The 17,611-nt window shown below is 46.9% G+C and overlaps 1 protein-coding gene across 1 annotated transcript in view; it reads right to left on the bottom strand.

The window, feature by feature from the left end:
• Positions 1 to 17,611, bottom strand: part of LOC138286353 (uncharacterized) — a 1,286,679-nt gene that overhangs the window by 722,960 nt on the left and 546,108 nt on the right. The window contains exon 61 of the mRNA XM_069226509.1: positions 2,620 to 2,783. Within this exon, the coding sequence (XP_069082610.1) occupies positions 2,620 to 2,783 (164 nt within the window). The remainder of the gene's footprint in view (positions 1 to 2,619; positions 2,784 to 17,611) is intronic.

Genomic DNA, 17,611 nt, shown 5'->3' with positions numbered 1-17,611 from the left:
AATCAGACAGGGGCAGCTCCTCCATTAGGGTGGAGGAGCGCCCCCCCTCACCCGCCAGCACAGGCAGCTGCAAAACATTTAAAAGAAAACAATAGTAAACTATGTTCATTATTGTTTTCTTTGAAAGGAGTGGGGCCACTTGGGTGACGAACACTGAGGCTCTGCGCACGTATGTTAGGTCGGCCGTCTCGGGCCAGCCAAACACACAAGCACACAGGGCTCTCTCCAGCCCAGCAGCACAGTGCAGAGGCTGGAGAGAGCCTGCACTGACTTCCAGTCTGCCTGGGAGCGCCCCGGCTGGGCACTCCCAGCAAATCCTGACACTGCTCTGAGCAGTGTCAGGAAGGCCGCAGGAAGGCTGGGAGCCTGTGCCTCCACCAAGATGATGGAGGAGCAGAGCAAAGCAGAGCAGCGCGATGGCGAGGAGGTAAGTGTTGTTTTTTCTTATTTAATTTTTATTCCCCCCCCCACAGCGCACCGCCCCGCCCCTTTTGCGTCCCACGAACCACCACTGCGATCAGAGACCTCTTAAGGGAAAACAGGAGTAGAATTTACATCCCAGTCAATCTGAGGTTGTACTAGGCCAACAGTACCAGAATCCCACTTTCCAAAAACATCAGCAACATATTACCCCTTTCAATAAGAACCCATTTGTACTTGGGCCCGTATTTATACTTTTTTTAGCGCCGCATTTGCGCCGCTTTTTGACGGCTAACGGCGCAAACCTACAAAATACAATGGTATTTTGCAAGTTTGCGCCGTTTTTGCGTCAAAAAACGACGCAAATGCGGCGCTAAAAAAAGTATAAATACGGGCCTTGATGTCCCTGCATGATTCTCATACATAGGCATGTAGGCGTAGGTTATGATTCATGGCCTACAGTCTGCTTACTGTGCATGCTGGAAGATAGGTGCACTCTTTGTGGGTGCTTTTGTTTGAGTCAGGCTAAGAGCTCAGGTCTTAGGAATACAGCTGCTCTGGCCTCAAAGAAATATCTGACAGGAAAAAATGAAATCCAAACCCTGGAAAAGTTTTGATACCTCCTGTTACATCATTCTTCCACTTCACAGAAGTATGAGCAAAGATGCAGTGAGGCAGATAACTCATAGTTACAGCTGCCGTTGAAGAGGAGAATCTGACATCAAGATATCACATCCTGGGAAATAAATCTTCTTGAGAACAAAATTGTGCCTCCACACCTACATGAAAAACTGCAACAGACTATGGATTAGTACTGTTCACTGACATGAGGTGCCAGAGGGAGATCAGGACTAGGTGGGTATTCTCAGTGACTGGGTAGTTTTTAGAGTGTCAACTGATGCAGTTGGTTGAGAAGGGGTCTGTTACAGTGGGCAAGGTATTGTGTCTCAATTATGGGGAACTTTATTGGGAGTGTGTTGGCTCTTTTTGATGTAGGCTCACTCAAGTAGTTCAGGGGATGGCAGCTGCGGCGTTGAGCCACATCAACTGCTTCATTGTGTATTGATGGTTATAGTGTGATACAATCGAGAACATTTTCCAGAATGATTCGTTTTTGCTTAATAACAATGTGAGAATATTCAGGACAAAAAATGTACATAATTGAATAATAAGAGAAAAAAAATATTTCTAAATCAGTGAAATCACACTACCCACCATATTGAGGGATTGTGATCCAAGCACTCACTCCATACTGGCAAACAAAAAGACATTTATTCTCTATAAAGCTAGATTCTCCTGGCATTCCCTTGACTCTATCAGGTTTCCCTACATTTTGATTAGCCTGCGTGACCTGGGTCGCTCAGAATTCTCTTGCCTTGCCGTCTAAAACACTCCTATACATCTCTTCCAGTAACTTGTGTAACCCCTCCTTGTAGTCACTTGTTGGAAGTGTCTGGAGCAGACTTAGGGCCTCATTACAAGTCTAGCGGCCCATGGACCGCCCAACTTGCGGTGGCCTTCGGACTACCGTCGAGAGTGGCGGTCCGACTGCCATATTATGATCGTGTGGAGCCGCCAGGGTCCGACCATCGGCACCGCCAGGTTGCTGCCAGCTGATGGCCTGGCGGTGCCGGCGGTCTCAATCCACGAGGGCAATGCTGCAAGCAGCGCTGCCCGCCGTATTACGACCCGCGTTTCCACCAGCCTTTGCATGGCGGTCCCACCCCCATGCAAAGGCCAGAGGAAAGGGGGTGTTGGGGGTCCTATGGCGGCCCCTGCACTGCCCATGCACTTGGCATGGGCAGTGCAGAGGCTGCCATGGACTGCCCCATCACGCTTTTCACTGCCTGAATTACGGGCAGTGAAAAGCACGACGGATGCTGTTGCACCTGATGCACCGCAACATTGCTGCTGGCTCAATTACGAGCTGGCAACAATGTTGTGGTGAGTATTCCGCTGGGCCAGCGGGCGGAAAAACAAAGTGGCGGTTTTCCTCTGATGGAGTTTGGCGGGCGGCCTGTGCCGCCCACCAAACTCAAAATGAGGCCCTCAGTCTGTAGTGCATGATATCAAACCTACTGCGACCAGGTACTGCAGTGAGCACCACAGTTTATTTTTCAACTCGGCAAAACCAGAATTCCTCTTTTAAAACGAATGTCTTGTTAGCCAAAACCTTTGCTGCACATCACTTCGCCTTACCTGAATATTTTGCTGAGGTCCCTCAATGTGAAGATATAGTGACAGCGCTCATATGTCCCCAAGAAGGCGCTCCTCATCCGCTCCTGCAGCTCCACGGAGATTGTAGTGATGGCCAACAGCAACTCCTGGAGGTGGTCATTAGCGGAAGCAATTAGGCTGCCGGCCTAGAGGAAGCATTTGCAATCAATGCCAGGGGTAAGGACTCGCACTTAGATAAGGCACATGCCGCAGTTTAAGGAATTAAAACCTATTTTCTAGGCTGAGGCACCAAAATGTCAGTCATACATTGGAGATGAGGTGCACGTGTCATGTGCACCACCTTTTTAGGAGATAACCAGGAGCTGTTTCTTAATTAATTATATAATTTATATTTCAAACACATGCATGAACATTTTCAAACAAAATGTCTTAAGTCATGGAGGTTTCATAAACCAAGCAGGGCGAGAAACAAATGATTAGCATTGCTGGATGCCGTGGCTCTACGCAAAGGGCCTAATTACTAGGCATGTGCGAAATTCGCATAATTTGCATTTGCATAGTTACACAAAATTTCAGGAAAATTACGTAAATTTTTTATGTAAAATTACTCTGAAGACAACTCCGCATTTAAGGCTACATTTTAGTTCAAAATTTGTCCTTGGGTCCATTTTGGAAGAGAGAACACATTGCACATTAAAAACTGGGTGTGAAAAACACAAATCTCGAGAATAGTCACGAGTTCTATTTGTGTGCATTCTACCACTCACAAGCGTGGTGTAATTATGCACTGAGGCACAATTTTCGGATTTATGTAATAAGTGTAATGTGAAATTTTCCCAAATTGCATTGACAGACTTTACATTTCGCCAGGGCCTACTAATTACTAGGCCTGTGGAGGAATAATTGAGCACCCTGGTTAACAACACTTGAAGCCTTGTTAACTAATTGTATGCAGAATTAACGGGGTTTACAGGAGGAAGTCTGTGAATCCTCTGAGGAATGAGGAATTCCCTTAGCAATTTCTTATTCTCCCCTGGAGTTGGCCACATTAATTTCGGTTGCTTCTAGTAGCCTAAATATTAGTAACTCCAATGAAACTCATAATTTTTTAGGAGGCCAATAAAATTAAACCCTTCTTATGATGAAGGCATGTAAGGAAATGCCTCTTTTTATATGTCGCTCCCAAGTTTTTCAACTGATGCTTCTGGTTTTGGTACACTGAGGCCTGCTAACCAGCCCTCAATGCCTGTGCCCTGACCTTAAAGTGTATGTCGAATTAGCTGGATCCAATTGGGAAGGGCTAACTTACCTGTAAGCCCCTAGTAAATGGTACCCTAGAACCCCGGGCATGTAGGTTAGAGGGCTACCCCCAGGGCTTGCAGAACTGTTTGTGCCAATCTGAAGGTCCCCCAAGTAATATGAGTCCCCCAGTCCGCCACTGCAGACTGGTAGATCTGTTGTGCACCGCTAGTCTGACTTTGCCATTGAAACCAATAGAAAAGCCACCAGTTACTCTGTACATCTGTGTAAGTTACCCCTCTGAAATGCATACCAAGTACTAATACATATGTGCAATATATGACACAGTTAGCATGTATACTCTACATGTGCTGGCAATAAACACACAAAACTACAGCTTTTACTGCAGAAATACTTGGACGCCAAAATCGTGTGTGCAAGGTTAAATGCTGACCACTCAGCTGTGCAAACTCCTGAACAGTGCAAGTAAAGTGAGCACTCCAAGGTATCCAACAACTTGTTACATTAAGCCCAACTTGTATCTCAAGTTTAAATTAATGTAACCTGTTGCCTTTAAAACTCCTGTGCCTTATCCGGAACATATGGAGCCTGTTCCCCAAGACAGCTTTTTGCCATCCTGGAGAGATGGGCAATTGACTCTCAGGAAGGAGAACAATTACGGATTGCAGGCCAAGGAGGTGTCACGTCCCTCCTGTAGGAAGCTGCCTTTGAAGGGTAGATGTGGAACACCAGGAGGTAAGGCGCATCATTGCTTAGGTAGACAACCAGGCACGGGGAACTGAAATGGGAAACCAGTTATCAAACCTGTTTCCATAGTGGCGTGTAGCCCTAAGGTAGCTTAACCCCGGGAGTGGGTTAGTGAGGTCTGAACATTGAAAGAGGGGTCTCGCCATCTTGGGACTGGACAGAATGGTGCATCCTGGGATAGCCAGATGCCACAATCCACAGGAAGTGGTCACCATGTGTGAGGGAACTTGGTAGCCCATTGGCAGACAGGACTATTGGTAGCCCTCAAGGCAGCAATAGCTTGCTGCCATCAGGGCACTGCCTGAGCAAAAAAGGGGCACCCTTGGCACCCAAACTTTCGATCTTGATTGACTTGGAAGAAATACCAAAGAAGAACTGCCCTGCTGCACTGAACAGAGGCTGAACTGTAGAAGACTGAGCCTGGTGGCTAGTGAAGAGAGGTACAGTGCCTGCCACGTCCTGCTCAAGGAAAAGCTGTCTCTAGAGCCTTGTCAAGCCAAGATACTCCAAGGGCTAGACAACTGGCCTCCTGTTCACAACACAGGGACACAACAGCTGAAGAAGCCTGTTCGGGCAAGTTGGTAACCCAAAGCCTTCAAGTCACTATCACTGCTGACATGCAAACCCAAAGTGTTTTTTTAGTCTTTAATTTATGATATACTTAGAATGAAATATTTCTGGACAAATTGAAAAGAAAAATTTATTTGCCATTTAAAAAGATTAAGATCACCTTTCTGTTTGTGCCTTAAACATTTGTAGTTTAAAAAAAAGGAGGGGCATGAGTCCGTCTGGACTCGAACCCTCAACACTCAGTGTTAAGGTCCTTCGACCTTCACACTGAGCTTTTTTTTTTTTTTGCCCTTTATGGGCTATCTGGGATGACAGGAGATCCCTCAAGGGCTTCCCCGCAGCCCCTACATCTTTTGTTTATTATTTATTTTATACAATGCCCTTACAGGCTATCTGGGACTGCGAGGGAAGCCTCAAGGCCGCAATCGTTTCAGCCACAAGAAGCTGCTTCAAGCAGCAGCTCCGTGGTTGCTGAAGCAAACCTTTCATCCCTGTTTGCTGCACACATAGCTGCGTGCAGGAAACAGAGATGAATGCTCCAATTTCTGAAATTCTGCCCAAGGGTGCGGGGTCGCGTGACCACCCCGCACCTATTTAATTAATCTCTTTGGGGAGGTGGTAGTAACTGGGGCTACAGGTGGTGGCCTGGCCCCATCCCCCTGTTAGAAATTAACATTGCCCCTGGGACTTGACCCACAAAGGGACTTGAAAAAAATTAAGCACGGGAACCCACACTTCATTTTTTAAAAACATTTTCACCAGATTTGCAGCTCCTCTGCAACATTCAGCGAAAATTAAAATAAAATGCTTTTAAGCCCTGGAGAAGTCCCTCAGGGACCCCACCAACAGAGCTCAGGGGACAGGGTGTCTGTACCCTGGCCCATTTTCTTTATTTTTAACTTTTTTGTAGGACTCGGCTGAAGCTGAATCCTAACATGGCTGACAAAACTTCCTTGCTGAAGTGTTGTCAGCCAATCAGATTTCAGCACGAGATTGGGAGGGGTTGCAAATCCTTTGTGTCCCTAGATATACAAATTTGGATTTTCCGTAATTTCTCTAAAACTACTGAACAGATTTACACCAAATAACAAAAAGGTCTCTTTCCGGACCAAGAGCTACCTTTCTGCAAAATTTGGTGTAATTCCATCCAGTGGTTTTGGCGCTATAGCTGTTAAATTTTTCCAATGGGATTTAACATCTCCCCTGATTGTCAAATTTGTTTGGAAATTGTCGTGAAGATTTGTCAAGCGGCACAAAAGATATAGGCAAGCAAAAAAAAGATTTTTCTATAAAAACTAGGTCCTAACTATAACTACCTAGTGGCGACCGCCCAGTTGCCAGTAGGTAGTTATAGTTTGGACCTAATTTCCATTGGAAAAGCATTTTTGTTTTGCCAATAACTTTGGCAAACATTTAAAAACTAGTACACCATTCACTTCAGCTGCTGTCATGAAATGTTATGGGTCATTCCTCAAGTGGGGGCCGAGAAAAAGGCAGAGAAAACTCAAAATGCGTTGAACAAGTTACTTACCTTCGGTAACACATTATCTGGTAGAGATTATATCTAGCTGCAGATTCCTTACCATGCAATTTCCCCAGGCATCAAACTGCATCCTGAAACGTTTGCTCGAGCAATACCCCTGCGCACATGTTCAGGTTACTCCGTTTGGCTCCGCAAGGCGTCGTCAGCGTTGTTCGTGCCAGAAGTGACACCATGGTTACCTATATAGGCGCCACCCAGGCACGTGGGCGTCGGTTACTTCAATCATAACTTTCCACGGCAGGAGCGCAGAGCCATGACAAGAACTGACAAATATGTGTGTCCAAACTAGGACCCTGAAAGGGATCGCCCTGACCCAGCAAATAAATCTGAAGAGGGGGGAGGCATGGTTGAGTGTAAAGAATCTGCATCTAGATCGAGTCTCTACCAGATAATGCGTTACTGAAGGTAAATAACATGTTCATCTGATAGAGACTTCTAGCTGCAGATTCCTTACCTTTGAATAAATACCCAAGCCATATGCTCCTGGCTAGCTGTGGGCTGCAGACAAATTCTTTCAAACTAGAGAGTCCTGCAGGACTGAATAGGTGAAATTCCCATCCCTGCAGACTTGACTGTCAAGGCAGTAGTTTTTGGCAAATGTGCAGAGACGCCTACATTGCTGCCTGATAGATGTCCAGGACTGGGACTCCACAATCTAACGCCATGGTTGAAGCTTTTCCCCTAGTGGAATGGGCCTGTAAGCCCTCAGGAGGCTGCTTTTTAGCCAGGGCATAGCAGATCTTTATACAGAGAACAACTCCTCGTGAAATCGTTTTTTTCTGTACTGCCTGACCTTTCTTTTCTCCCACATACCCCACAAAAAGTTGGTCCTCCACCCGGAACTCTTTTGTGCGGGCAAAACAGAACAGCGTTCTTCTTGGGTCCAGTCAGTGAAGTCACTCCTCCTCCTTAGAGGGATGCAGATGAGCAAAGAAGGTGGGCAGATTGACAGTTTGGCCCAAATGAAATGGGGTCACCACCCTTGGGAGGAAAGAGGCACGGGTGCGAAGCACTACCTTATCAGGAAATACTGTGAGATATGGAGGCCTGGATGACAAGGCCTGTATCTCACTCACCCTCTGGGCAGATGTTATGGCCACAAGAAAGTCTGTTTTCATGGTGAGCAGCCTAAGGGGACAATTGTGCATGCTCGAAAGCAGCACACATGTAGTATGCGAGAACTAGATCAATATCCCACTGAGCCATGATAAAGAGCGTAGGGTGCAACATATGTACAAGCTCTTTTAGAAACCTATTTAAAATAGGGAACTTAAGTCAAGAGGGTTTGTCAGGCAGTCGCAGAAAAGCACATACAGCAGACAGATAGCCCTTGAGAGTGGCCACAGCAGAGCCCTGCTGGGCAAGAGACAGAATGAAAAGAACATCACAGAAAGAAGCAGAAAGAGAATCTAAAGACTTCGCTGTACAATATTACAAATCTTTGGCAATGTCAGGCGTATACCATTTTTGTGGAGGAATGCCTGGCTGCTGAAATAACATTACAGACTTTGGCAGGAAGGTCGAAGGCTGTCAACTGTCGCCGCTCAGTCTCCATACATGAAGACATAGAGTTGACAGGTTCAGGGAGAGAACCCTCCCCTGCTGCTGTGATAGAAGATCCTCCCTGACTGGAGGATTGATGCTGAACTTAAGAAGCTCAAGATACCAGACTCTCCATGCCCACTCCGGAGCCACAAAGATTACTTGGGGCCAGATGTTCTTGATCTTCTTGAGAACTCTGCAAAGGAGTGATATGGGCGCAAATCCGTAAAAGAGGCCTGAGCACCACTCAAGACGAAAAGGGTTGCCGAGCGATTGACGCCTTGGAAACTCCAATGCACAATACTGCTGACATTGCGCGTTCTCTTCAGAGGCAAATAGATCTAACAAGGCTCTGCCCACTGCTGAAAGATACCCTGTATCGCCTCTGGATGGAGAGGCCAGTCGTGATCCACTAGGCTCGACGGCTGAGTTCATCCGCCCTGGCATTCAGAAAACCTGCCAGGTGTTTAATCATCAGGGTTATGCCCTGCTATTCGAGCCATGTCCAGAGATGAAGGGCCTCTTGACAAAGGGTCCACAACCCCACTCCACCCTGCTTGTTGCAGTCCCACATGACGGTAGTGTTGTCCATGAAAACTTGCACTAACTTCCCCTTGACGGGGAAGAAATGACTTCAATGCTAGTCGGTTCACCCGGTGCTCCAACATGTTGATGTGAAGTCTGGATTCCGCCAGAGACCAGAAACCTCTGAACTCCAACTCCCCGGTGGCCAACCCTACCAGAAAGGAGGCATCTGTCACTACCATATGGAAGGGAAAGGAGTCTGTCTCTGTCCCAATCACAGTTCATAACCCACCACTACAGGTCTTTCGCAGATCCCTCCAAGATCTGGACCATGTTGGAGAGATTTCACTGATGCACTGCCTACTGGAACTTCAGATCCCACTGCAGAGCCCACACATGCCCTCTGGCATGATTCACCAGCAGGATGCAGGAGGCAATGAGGCCCAGCAGCCTCAGAGTCAGTCTCACCGAAACCCAGTATATAGGCGAAATATCATTAACATAACCTGAATATCCTGGACTCGCTGTTGAAGAGGATAAGCCGAAACTGTACCATGTCCAGAATAGCTCCTATGAAAGAGAGTGCCTGGTAGTGAGTCAGGTGTGACTCTAGCATGTTTATAGTGAACCCAAGAGAATGCAGAAGGTTTGCTGTAGTCTGGAGATGGGAGACAACCTGCCTGGGGCAAACCCGCCTTCAACAACCAGTTGTCGTGGTAGGGGAAGACTGAAACCCTTGACTTGCACAGATGAGCTGCAACCACTGCCATCACCTTGGTGAACACCCAACGGTAACTCATATGGCCAAATGGCAGTACGGTGAACTGAAAGTGTTTGTGGCCTACCTTGAACCGCAGGCAATAACCGTGTGCCCGCAGGATGGGGATATGAAAACACACATCCTGTAAGTCCAGCGCTGCCAACCAGTCTTCTAGGTCTAGGGGAGGCAAGACTTGAGCCAAAGTAAGCATCTTGAACTTCTCCTTCTTGAGGAAGAGATTTACGGTCTGTAGGTTTAGAATAGGGTGAAGACCCTTGTTCTCTTTAGGCACCAGAAAGAAGCGGGAATAACAATCATTGCCTACTTCTATTATAGGGACCCTTTCAATGGCTCCCTTGATCAAGAGAGCTGTAACTTCCTCTCGGAGTAGAGAGAAATGATGGTTGTAGGGGAGGAAAAGATTGGAAAGGCAGGGCATAGACCTTCCTGATGAGCTGCCATACCCGTGTGTCCAATGCGATGGACTGCGAGTGGAGGAGATGATGGTGAATTCTCCCTCCAAATGGACAAACATCGTCCTACAGAACCAAATTAGGAGGGCTTGGGGGCTACAGCTGCCGTGGGCTGGGTAGCGGATAACCTCTGGCTTCCACACCTACGTCCTAACATAGCCTGGCTAGTTGCGTAGGATGGGGCCTGGCATAGGGCCGGCATGGTGACATGCCCCTTCCATATCCACGAAAGGGGCAAAAGTCAGACGGTGGACGAGGGGTCGCCGAAAGGCCCACGGACTTGGCCATAGCCTGAGAGTCCTTAAAGTGCTCCAGCGCTGAGTCTGCCTTCTTGTCAAACAAGCGAGACCCATCAAAAGGCATGTCCACCAGATATTCCTGGACATCCCCTGAAAAACCAGATGTTCTCATCCAGGCGTGGCAGCATAAAGCCACCTTTGACACAACCGCTCTGCCTAGTGAGTCAGTTGTATCCAAGCCACATCAAATGGTGAACTTCATTGCATCCCTCCCATCTTTTACTGCTTGGGAGAGTATGGCCCAGGCCTACTCCCGGTCCTGAGGCAGCACTTGTGCAACCATATCCCAAATGGTGTATGGGAAACGCCCTAATAAGCACAAGGTGTTTTCCGACCTCAGTGGTAGGCTGGTGGAAGAAACATCTTCTTCCCAAGATGGTCCAGCCTCTTGGATTCCCTGTCCAGGGGAGCAGAAGGGAATGCATCATAGGAAGTTGAGGCTTGGACTATCAAGCTCTAAGGGGTGGGGTGTTGGCTGAGGAAACTAATGTTGTCTGGGTCAGGGCAATGGCGGCAGACAATCGTCCTATTTACAGGAGCCCCTCTGCTGGGCTTGGACCCTGCTCCCAGCAAGACGTCCGTAAGTGCTTCACTAAAGGGCAGAAGGGGTTCAGAAGTGGAAGCCCCAGGTTGAAACACTTCAGTCAAGATGTTACTCTTGACAGCCACTGAGGGCAGTTCGAGGTCGAGACCTCCACTGCCCTATGCACCACCACCTGCCTCTGTAGCTGCAGTGGAGGGAGGAAAGCGACCAAGACAGTATCTGGAGAGGTGTCCAGTCCACTAGCCTCTCCTAGTTCCACATACCAGTCCAAAGATCTTTCTAACTGTGTTTTAAAGTGTCCAAAGACCCCTCCTAATCTTCTCCCATGCGTGGCTGTGAAAGAAAAGGAGCAGAGAACGATTTGGCACCTGTGGGCGTTGGAATCGGTGTTGGAAGCCTTCAGGGCCATGGCCTGGCAATCTGAGCACAACTTGGAGTCGTGGTTGTGCTCGACGCACCAGAGGCAGGCGAGAAGAGGGTCCGTAACCAACATGGCACAGTGACCAAGCCTTCTTAGATGACATTTTCGACACAAACAAGAAAAAAACTTTTACAAATTTTTTTTTTTTTAAAGGGCTGTCAAAAAGCAACAGAGGGGAAGCTCCCTTCGGATCTGCGCTAACTGGTGTAGAAAGAAAAGAACTGATACCCGTACACTTGGGTGGTACCTAAATAGGTGACTGTGACATCACTTCCAGTGCTAATGATGCCGATGACGCAACGCAGACCCAAATGGAGCCACCCTCTGGTGCACACAGGGTTATTGCTCAAGCAAGTTTTCAGATCCAGTCTGACACCTGAGGAAATTCAAAGGTAAGGAATATGCAACTAGAAGTCTCTATCAGATTTCCCAATGCAATTTCCCATAAGGATTTTAGACACGACTACAGTCCAAACCGCAGGACGGAATCATACCAAATTTGGCAGAAAGCTAGCTCTTGGTCTAGAAAGAACCCTTTTTGTAATTTGGTATAAATTTGTTCAGTAGTCGTGAAGTTATTTATGAATAAATAAAATTGTATATCTAGGGACGCGGATCCGAGATACCACATTGGGATATACAGGGAGTGCAGAATTATTAGGCAAATGAGTATTTTGACCACATCATCCTCTTTATGTATGTTGTCTTACTCCAAGCTGTATAGGCTCGAAAGCCTACTACCAATTAAGCATATTAGGTGATGTGCATCTCTGTAATGAGAAGGGGTGTGGTCTAATGACATCAACACCCTATATCAGGTGTGCATAATTATTAGGCAACTTCCTTTCCTTTGGCAAAATGGGTCAAAAGAAGGACTTGACAGGCTCAGAAAAGTCAAAAATAGTGAGATATCTTGCAGAGGGATGCAGCACTCTTAAAATTGCAAAGCTTCTGAAGCGTGATCATCGAACAATCAAGCGTTTCATTCAAAATAGTCAACAGGGTCGCAAGAAGCGTGTGGAAAAACCAAGGCGCAAAATAACTGCCCATGAACTGAGAAAAGTCAAGCGTGCAGCTGCCACGATGCCACTTGCCACCAGTTTGGCCATATTTCAGAGCTGCAACATCACTGGAGTGCCCAAAAGCACAAGGTGTGCAATACTCAGAGACATGGCCAAGGTAAGAAAGTCTGAAAGACGACCACCACTGAACAACACACACAAGCTGAAACGTCAAGACTGGGCCAAGAAATATCTCAAGACTGATTTTTCTAAGGTTTTATGGACTGATGAAATGAGAGTGAGTCTTGATGGGCCAGATGGATGGGCCCGTGGCTGGATTGGTAAAGGGCAGAGAGCTCCAGTCCGACTCAGACGCCAGCAAGGTGGAGGTGGAGTACTGGTTTGGGCTGGTATCATCAAAGATGAGCTTGTGGGGCCTTTTCGGGTTGAGGATGGAGTCAAGCTCAACTCCCAGTCCTACTGCCAGTTCCTGGAAGACACCTTCTTCAAGCAGTGGTACAGGAAGAAGTCTGCATCCTTCAAGAAAAACATGATTTTCATGCAGGACAATGCTCCATCACACGCGTCCAAGTACTCCACAGCGTGGCTGGCAAGAAAGGGTATAAAAGAAGGAAATCTAATGACATGGCCTCCTTGTTCACCTGATCTGAACCCCATTGAGAACCTGTGGTCCATCATCAAATGTGAGATTTACAAGGAGGGAAAACAGTACACCTCTCTGAACAGTGTCTGGGAGGCTGTGGTTGCTGCTGCACGCAATGTTGATGGTGAACAGATCAAAACACTGACAGAATCCATGGATGGCTGGCTTTTGAGTGTCCTTGCAAAGAAAGGTGGCTATATTGGTCACTGATTTGTTTTTGTTTTGTTTTTGAATGTCAGAAATGTATATTTGTGAATGTTGAGATGTTATATTGGTTTCACTGGTAATGATAAATAATTGAAATGGGTATATATTTTTTTTTGTTAAGTTGCCTAATAATTATGCACAGTGATAGTCACCTGCACACACAGATATCCCCCTAACATAGCTAAAACTAAAAACAAACTAAAAACTACTTCCAAAAATATTCAGTTTTGATATTAATGAGTTTTTTGGGTTCATTGAGAACATGGTTGTTGTTCAATAATAAAATGAATCCTCAAAAATACAACTTGCCTAATAATTCTGCACTCCCTGTATGTTTGGATGACAACACTTTAACCATGAAGTGTTGGCAGCCATTTTGGGTCTCGGACTCAGCCGACTCCTAAAAAAAAGTTAAACAAAAAGAGAAGGGGGCAGGATAAGAATGTGCTGACCCCCTAGTCCTGGCAGTGGGGTCCTCACAGATCACGCCAGGGCCAAAAAGCATTTTTTTATTAATTGTTCCCATGAAACTGCAGAGGACCCCAGGAAAAATGTAAAAAATAAAACAAGTGTGGTCTTCTATTTGAACCCCTGGGTGTGCCAGGTCCTGGGGGCATATTACATTATATATTATGGGGTGTAGGGTGCATGAGGTTACGCTCCCTATGGCCGACATGGGCCCTGGGGACCATCACCTCCCCAGGGCCTGGGCAATGTGTAATGAAAAGGGGGGGCTTTTATGGCCCCATGGACTCCGGGGACTGCCACCTCATTGAGGCTTGGCCTTAAAATAGGAGCGGGGCTGTGCAACCCCACTCATCCACTCTAAAATGCACCAGAGGCCCCCGCCTCCCCATGGCCACGGTAATTGTCAAAGCAGGAGGGGGCCACACGGCCCTCCTTCCTGGCCATATTCGGTACCAAGGACCACCACCTCCCCGGGTTTGGCCCAATTTTAACTGGGGGGGAAGTATGCGGCCCAAGTCCCATTTGCTAAGTACCCCACCTATTAAATCAGTCAAGACTTCTTCTCTGACATCATTGATAATATCACTGCAACAATTGCGATAAAATTATTCATGGAGAAAAATGTGCATGGTGGGAGCTTGAAGTTACTTACCTTAGGGCATGAGTTAGTTCCTTGAGATAAGTATAACTATAACTGTTGAATTTTGTATGGTTTTGTGCAGCTAGACGTCTCTATCAGATTTCCCCATGCAATTTCCCATGGGGATTTTAGACGCGACTACAGCCCAAACCGCAGGACGGCATTATAACAAATTTGGCAGAAAGCTAACTCTTGGTCTAGAAAGAGCCCTTTTTGTGGTGTGGTATAAATTTGTTCAGTAGTCGTGAAATTATTTAGGAATAAATAAAATTGTATATTTAGGGAGGCGGATCCTAGATACCACATGTGTGATATATGTTTGGATGACAACACTTTAACCATGAAGTGTTAGCAGCCATTTTGGGTCTTGGACTCAGCCGACTCACACAAAAAAGTTAAACAAAAAAAGAAGGGGACAGGGTAGGAATGCGCTGACCCCCTTGTCCTGGCAGTGGGGTCCCTCACAGATCCCGCCAGGGCCAAAAAGCATTTTTTTAAACTAATACGGCCCTCCTTCCTGGCCATATTCGGTACCAAGGACCACTACCTCCCTCGGGTTTGGCCCAATTTTAACTGGGGGGAAGTTATTTATATAATTATTAAACCAGTAATGACTTCTTCTCTGACGTCATTGATAATATCACTGCAACATTTGCGATAAAATTATTCATAGAGAGAAATGTGCATGGTGGGGGTTAGAAGTTACTTACCTTAGGGCATGAGTTATAGTTCCTTGAGATAAGTATAACTATAATTGTTGAATTTCTATGGTTTTGTGGGTGTAAAATTTGAACATAACTATAATGTTCCTGTGGCCTTTGCTTTTTTTATACACACACACACACACATATACCTATATATTATGGTAAGGGTGTTTTTAGGGTTTAGGGATGGGTAAGGCTATTGGGTGGTAAGTGAGTTTCTAGGGATATGGGTGGGTAAGGGTATTTAAGTGGTAAGGGTTTTTAGGGTGGGTAAGGGAATTTGGGTGGTAAGGGTATTAGTAAGATTATTCGGTGGTAAAAGTACTTTTAGGCTTTAGGGTGGGTAAGGGTAATTGGAATGCAAAGGCACTTTTAGGGTTTGGGATGGGTGATAAGGGTATTTTTAGGTTTTAAGGTGGATAAGGGTATTTAGGTGGCAAAGGTATTTTAAGGTTTAGGGTGAGTAACAGCATTAGGGTGGGTAAAGAGAAGGGGGCACAGTAGGAATGTGCTGACCCCCTAGTCCTGGCAGTGGGGTCCTCACAGATCACGCCAGGGCAAAAAAGCATTTTTTTATTAATTGTTCCCACAAAACACCTTATTTAGGTGGTAAGGGGATTTTAGGTTATAGGACAGGTAACGGCATTTGGGTGGTAAGGAGATTTAGGGTTTAGGATGGGTAAGGACATTTGGATGGTAAAGGTATTTTTGGGGTTTAGGGAGGGTAAGGATATTTGGGTAGTCTGGGTATTTTTAGGGGTTAGGGAGGTCAAGGGTATTTGGGTGGTCTGACTACTTGTAGGACTTAGGGTGGGTAAAGGCATTTGGGTGGTAGAGGCATTTTTAGGTTTTAAGGTGGGTAAGTATATTTGGATGATAAGGGTATTTTTAGGGTTTAGGGGGTAAGGGTATATTAGTGGTTAGGGTATTTTTAGGGTTTAGGATGGGTGGGAGAACTTGAGTGGTAAGGGTAACTTTTAGGGTGGGTGAGTTTAGGGGTCAGGGGTTGATAAGGGAATATAATTTGTAATATAATATGGTGAACATTGGAAGTCCAAGAGTGTAAGACTAAACCATCGGGCGTGGCTTGATGCCAGCCAAGATGCCCGCAAACTAAGATGGCTTTGTAATCACCGACTTTGCTCAACTGTGGCTGTGGTTGGTCCTGTGGCCCTAGTCTAACAACCAGAGGAGTTGCAGGAGAATTTGGGACACTAACAAACCTAACGTTCGGGCCTGCAAAAATGGCAGACGGTGACGCAGAGGCCCAGTAGCGTGACGGCAAGGCTTGTGGACGTTCCTCTCAGACTCCCACTCTCCCCCTCCCATGCAAGGCAAACTCGAAATAAAGGTGGGAGCAGGGATAAATGTATAGTGGGCCGGCAAAAGAGTTGCTGAGCCGCCGAACACGTGTTTCTCAGTGGGACCCCTTCCAATACTGGCACGGTGAGCCAAGTAGAGATGCCCAACCCATCATCAGTGTGGCGAGTCCGGCCCTGGCGGGCGCAGAGACTTAGAGCAACCTGTTCAAGTACACCAGTGGACACTGAAGAGGAAGGCGCGGGGTGGACGGCAAGCACATGCCTGAGTGATGGGCCCACCATTACCATCAGCGCTTGAACGGAGGAAGTCACACTCACCTCCCAAGCCCCTCCGCAGCATAGCCAGTAGGAATTGTGAGTGTGGCGGAGTGAGGAGCAGAATGGAGGGTGAACCTCTGAGCCACCGAGTGTGGATTCCCTTGCGGGGCCTCCTCCATAGAAGTAAAGCAGCAGGCCACATGGCGGCCATTGGCCTGGCCCCAATGAACAACCTAAATTAAAGTGGGCATGCAGGCAGATCGCAACCTGTGCATACAACCGGCGGCCTTGAGGGAGTGACACTGGCAAAATGAGGCACTACTATTTGCTGGATTTGTTAGACGAACACAGCATTCATCTGCAGGCCAAAATAACTGTTCTAGCCTCCCCCTGATGCACGGAGGCGATGTGGAACTGAGTGGTATTGGGAAGGACTCACCCCAGAAGCTTGTTGGGATACTGGCCTGAGCTCGACCGACAACTGAAGGGTCCTGGATTGTGAAGTGCAGCTACATGCTGGTGAAATGCCCGAACCCCTCCCAGTATGGAGATGTGCTCAGAGTGACCTGGCTTAAGGGAGGTGAGGTGAGCCAAGAATTCACAGACATCACCCCATAACCATTGCTAGAATGTGCAGCTTTGGCAGAGGCACAGGTCAGTTGAATGGTGCATGGAGCATGCCCCACAGCAGAGGGCCTAATCAAGGCCCTAAACTCACGCAGACAAATGACCTAGACAAATACACAGTGATAAGGGCAATCCCTGGCAATTTGTCAAGAGACAAAACTGCTGGAGACAAGTGACTGCAGGCACAACCTGTGCACGACCCATCACTGCGCGAAATCATGGCTGCAATAAAGGACCTCGGGTACCATAGAGCCCAAACTAGATGCGGTCACAATCAGTGTTATCCTCTTGTGAGCAGACTTTAGAAAGATCACTGACAAGGTCACAGTGACAGAAACACAAATCAGTAGGCTGCACTCCACAACCAAAAGACTTGAACAACGAGTCCAGAGTCTAATGAAACAGAATGTCGTCACAGCAGCCAAGTTGGAAGACCAC

Source organism: Pleurodeles waltl, chromosome 3_2 (genome assembly GCF_031143425.1).
Source record: "Pleurodeles waltl isolate 20211129_DDA chromosome 3_2, aPleWal1.hap1.20221129, whole genome shotgun sequence".
NCBI classification, from domain to species: Eukaryota; Metazoa; Chordata; class Amphibia; order Caudata; family Salamandridae; genus Pleurodeles; species Pleurodeles waltl.
The sequence above is the reverse complement of the archived record's forward strand: the minus strand, read 5'-3'. Positions and strand labels throughout refer to the sequence as shown.